The sequence below is a fragment of the Bidens hawaiensis genome, unplaced genomic scaffold, assembly GCF_021521415.1.
Source record: "Bidens hawaiensis isolate Kalapana, Puna unplaced genomic scaffold, B.hawaiensis_p1.1 tig00028303_1, whole genome shotgun sequence".
Lineage (NCBI taxonomy): Eukaryota > Viridiplantae > Streptophyta > Magnoliopsida > Asterales > Asteraceae > Bidens > Bidens hawaiensis.
Genome location: NW_027494620.1, coordinates 187,200 through 192,570, shown reverse-complemented (window position 1 = coordinate 192,570; position 5,371 = coordinate 187,200). Strand labels below are relative to the sequence as shown.

General features: G+C 35.0%; 1 protein-coding gene across 1 annotated transcript; it reads right to left on the bottom strand.

Annotated features, from left to right (window-relative positions):
• Positions 1-1,566: 1,566 nt before the first annotated feature.
• Positions 1,567-2,959, bottom strand: LOC143576809 (uncharacterized). Its single transcript, XM_077060828.1, has 3 exons — positions 2,739-2,959; positions 2,132-2,647; positions 1,567-1,764 (listed from the first exon to the last, which is right to left on the bottom strand). The coding sequence occupies exons 1-3, from the start codon at positions 2,952-2,954 to the stop codon at positions 1,567-1,569; spliced, it is 930 nt and encodes a 309-aa protein (XP_076916943.1). The 5' UTR covers positions 2,955-2,959.
• Between the last annotated feature and the right edge of the window lie 2,412 nt (positions 2,960-5,371).

Below are 5,371 nucleotides of genomic sequence, written 5' to 3'. Positions count from 1 at the left end.
CGGTTACCCCCGTGGTTAAGCCCAAGCTTCGCCACTGACAGTCTACATCTTACCATTCCCAGACTCTACCATAGCTTTGCTAAACGATCTAACTACACCAACCTTGATAAATGAATATCCTCGTCCAATTCGTTATTGTTAACGATTAATAAATACGTCCATCATATGAACTTGTCCCCATAGTCCTAAGTGTGGTTATTGTGGCGTCGATACGGGACGGGATGACATAGATTTAAGGGCAGCACCAAGGGAGTGGGGTGGTGCTCTTCTTCTTCCTTATATGTCTCTCATGTTCCACCTCAACCCATCTCACCCTCGTGGCACGCTACTTCGCACCCACCTAGTCTGTTCCCATCACCGTATTGTTGTGTTCACGAGTTTTATTTAACGAGGGGATAAAAGGAACTGGGAGGAAGTGGCGGAAAAGTCATGTTTTCGAGTTTTTTTTAATGAAAGGAGTGAAAAGAAAGGAATTGTTATTTATATATTCCTACCAATTTGGAGACATCAAGAGAAATGAATCCAACCAAACTATTTGAAAATTCCTTAATCCAGAGTCTATGGCGTTGCTGATCAACTCCCCAATCGATGAGCACCACCACAATCGAGCACCACTGTTGGTACTTGGTAGCAACAATACGATGCCGTTTCAAGTCGCACATCTCACATATTTTTTTCTCATAGGACATCCGTTAAAAAAAACAAAAGGAGAACATTAAACAACATTAGTTTTCAATAATTTTCAGTAAATACAATAAACAATGCTATTTTTCTTCTTATTTACAACGGTAGTTTGGGGCTACTTTTCAATAAGTTCAAAAAACAACGCTAGTTTCTTCTTATATACAACGGGTTTAGAAAATTGTTCTTTTTAAAACGGTGCGGTTGACCTTCATACCGTTGAAACATTTCTATAACCAGTGTTAATAGACATTTTCGTAGTAGTGATAACTCTGACGAAATAACAATATTTATCATAACTTCAAATCATCACCGTTCGGCAATTGAAAGTTGAGATTGTCACTAGTTAGATTTTTAGTATAGATCAATACTAGTTAGTGGTTAACAGATTAGATTATTAAAATTTAATTTTTCTTTTCTTTTTTTAACTTTGATTTTTTTATTTTTAATTTTTTGTTATACTAAATTTCGTTAAGTAATTATTATATTGAATTTTGTTTTATAGTTATAGTAAAGATTAGAAAAATAAAGAAAAAAGAAAGATAATTAATACAATGATTAAATGCTAGTTAACACATACTGCTTACATTAAAGGATGGCTAGGTAAATGCCTCAATTCCTACTTGACTGGGACGGGGGCTTTAAGTAGCAATTGCTAGTTAAGCCACAACACGGTCTCCATCCAAACTAGCCTGCTTTTTTTCTACCTGGCTGGGACGGGGGCATTAAATAGCAACCTCTAGTTAAGCCACAACACGGACTCCATCCAAACTGGTCTAGCTAGTTTGTTGTCCAAGTCTCAAGTAAAGACTTGGAGTTATAAACACATATATTCACAATCACACATACGTTTTAACAAACTATGGAGGTAATACAATTAGACACTTAGACGAAATAATCAACCGCCTCTTTACCAGCAGCGAATCCAGCTCCACACAATATTTTTTTACCTAAACCAGCATAGTCCAAAGGGCTAGGGCTTTTCATAACAGCTAGAGCCGCAATAAGAGATATCACGAACAAGGCATCCACATTACCAAAAATGTCCACAGTAAATTTGTCCACTTGATCCAGCGGACTCACCTACAAATTAAAGCTGCCATGCATGCATATATTATGATTAGCTTTAAGTAAGTAAATATATTACTCTTATTAAGGAAAGTTTAAAACAACAAATTACTCTCGTCCCGTTATAAGTGTTCACATTTCCTTTTTTATTTCTCCCATTACAAGTGTCTACTTTTAAAATTTTATTAGTCAATTTCCAAGTTTACCCTTAAACACACACAACTAACATTAATAAACAATAATGATGAACCCGCTTTTCAAGGGTATTATTGTCATTTGGTAAGAAAAAAAAGTAATCATTCAATCCACCTTAAACTTTGCATTTTTCAAACTTGGACACTTATAATGGGACGGATGGAGTAATTAAGAAGGAAATACGTGCTTTAGCAATTGTTGTTGAAGATTTCGGCAAGAAGATAATGAAGGTCATTCTCGACCAGCTCCCCTTTATCTCGATATCAGCATCAGTAGTACCATGTCCCGTAATCTTTTTCCACCAGCTTCTCTGTTCCTCCTTTCCCAAGATAAAGGCTTGCATGGGGTCGCCCAGGGTTGCATACATCTCGGTTAACAAGGGCACGTGCGTGTTGGTGTCGTTTGGGTTTATTGAGGCAGATTGCGTTTCCCTTTCTGGGTATTCATCCGTTCGCTTTTGCTCAAACTTTTCAATGACATCTTTTGCTAAGGCCACCGCAACCTTTAACCTTTCCATGGATGCATCCTCATTCAGGGATGGGACTCCATACAATGACGCAAAGTATGTATCAGTTAAGGACACCGTTATGTTGGTGTGATCGGGGATCACTTTCTTATTGCATGCGGTAAATACCTTTTTTCCATAAGCAATACTATCAGCATTACGATAATGTCCATCAGTTCGGTTATGGGCCGTCACATTCTGAAGATTAAAAGAAATCATTTGAATATTATCAAATTTAGCAGCAAATAAGATCTAACAGAGATTCGTAAAGTAAAGAAATTCAGGTCACCTGAGCCTGAACCATAAGTTGTAGACCATCATTCGCATCCAGTACCTCCCGTCGTTTATGGGTAGCTGTGTTACAAGAGTTTACTGTGGACACAATTTCCTCAGTACCATTGTCTTTGAACACAAGAGAATCATTGGCAGAAACTTTCTCGCCTACAAGACGGCGTGTGGGTTCAATAGCGTGACGAATTTCAGAAGAGTAGCTTGATTCAGCCATTATCCGGATCTGGCAGATAGAAACAAGATACATAATATATGTTAAAGGTTATCTTTTGAAATCTTGAATCCTTTCATGCTTAACATTGCAATTATATTAGTAACATTATAGCAAAAGATATAGCTTGTTTAACAAATATAATCTGCTTCTACAAGTTTAGTTTTTGCCTAATGATCTAGAAGCAGCATACATATTACACGCACAAAATATGCAGCTCGCCATATAACAAAAATTATAATCAAATTTGAAGCAAAACATATATTACAAGCACAAAAAATGCAGCTCTCAAATTTGGAGGAAGCATGAACTGAAACATGAAATTCATGTATCAGTAATCACAAATACCAATAGATCCCCAATGTTAAATTGAACATGTAGAAACTCTTCGCACTAATTAAATAACATGATTCAAAAAACAGAAACCCACTAACTAAATAACATTGATTCACTGAAACCGACAAAACAATCAAATTAATACCTATAGATCACATTAAATATCCTCATTTTGTTCCGAAATACAGCAAGGGAACACAAATCCACTAACTAAATATCAATGATTCACTGAAACCGACAAAAATAAGATCACATTAAATATCTTGATTTTGTTCCAAAACACAACACGCGAACACAGCCCCGAGCTCTAACTAAACCTCTCAAACAAATTGAATCAAAGAAATAGGATACACAATTAATGATAAAAAATTGTAAGATTTTTTATCCATGAGGATTAGCTTTTAATACAACAATTTCGGTTAGCATGCTTTCAACCAAAAATAGACAAAATCTGTCGAAGCGGGTCGAAATTGGTCAAAGGAGGTCCAAATCGGTCAAAAGTGGTCAAAGTAGGGGTGAGCAATAACCGAATCCGATCCGAAAACCGACGAAACCGAACCGAAAAAATCGAAAATCGAATTAACCGAAATTAACCTAACCGCACCGAACTCTTCATTTTTTTTCATATTTTCTAGTCTTGTTCCCTCTATTTCATGTATTATATGTATTAGTTGTTTAATACTATCATTTTTCATGTATTTATATCTTCATTTCATGTACTAATATCTCAATTTCATATATTTATATCTTCATTTCATGTATTTTTATGCAAAATTTTAGCCCAAGTTTGATATTGGTTATTAACCGAAATTAACCGAACTGTGCAGACCCCTAGGTCAAAGTAGCTCAATATCGGTCGAAGTTGGTCACAGCATGTTGAACCCGGTCAAAATTGGTCAACGCAGGTCAAAGTCAGCTGTCGAAGTTGGTCAAAGGCAGGTCGAAATCAATCAAAATCGGTCAAAGCCACCTCAAATCGGTTGGAATCGGTCAAAGTCATCAACATTCAACACTGTATTTTAGATCTATAAACTAGGGCTGTAAACGAACCGATCGAACACGAACAAGGCCTTGTTCGTGTTCGTTCGTTAAGAAAATACCGTGTTCACGAACACTTACCGAACGAGATTTTATGTTCGTGTTCGTTCATTAAGAAAATTAACGTGTTCACGAAAACAAACGAGCAAAAATAAAATCGATAGATGCTAGAGAATAAGACTGATGTATTCATCAATGTGAATATTGAAAGCCCATAAATGAATCGAATGAACACGAACAATGGCATATTCGTGTTCATTCATTTAACTTTATAATTAATCGAACAAATATTTATGTCACATGCGTTTATTTAAAAATGGACATTTGTGTTCGTTTATGTTCGTTTGTTTAAAATCTAAACAAACATAACTAAACAAAGATAAACGAACATAAATAAACATATACGAACCAATGTGAATGAACACAAACAAACATAAACAAACTTAAATCTGAAAACACATAAATGAACACAAATTAACAACTATAAAACCTTTAAGCAAATGACATATATAGATAATATTTAATTATTTTCTATTCATACATAAACGAACGTTCATGAACATAAATGAACGACCTGAACATTTGTTCATGTTCGTTCATTTAGTTAAACTAACACAAATTTTGTGTTTATGTTCGTTCGTTTATTAAATAAACGAACATAAACGGACTTCCTGCCGAACGGTTCACGAACAGTTCACCGAACGTTCGGTTCGTTTACAGGCCTACTATAAACTAACAAAACTCAGATTTACATACTCATTTGCAAAAAAATTGTAATAGTTTAGATCTATGAAGATTTGCTTGTAATAAAACAATCTTGGAATATAGTAGATCTAAAACATCACGTGAGTTACTTTAGATCCATGAAGATCCGCATTAAATGCAAAAGAATTGTAAGATTCAATAATATCAAATTATTACGTTATCAATTAAAAGGATACGATTAACATCCGATTTGGTATTTTCATGATTAAAAGTTTTAGTACTATATACATAGCAGATGTGTGTATGTGTATGTGTATGTGTATGTGTATGTGTATGTGTAT

Excerpts from the sequence above, each read along its gene's own strand:
- LOC143576809 (XM_077060828.1), bottom strand. The coding sequence starts at position 2,954 with ATGGCTGAATCAAGCTACTCTTCTGAAATTCGTCACGCTATTGAACCC. Across the intron at positions 2,648-2,738 it reads AACTTATGGTTCAGGCTCAG|AATGTGACGGCCCATAACCG; the intron begins GTGACCTGAATT and ends TTTAATCTTCAG. Across the intron at positions 1,765-2,131 it reads CTTCAACAACAATTGCTAAA|GTGAGTCCGCTGGATCAAGT; the intron begins GCACGTATTTCC and ends TTTAATTTGTAG.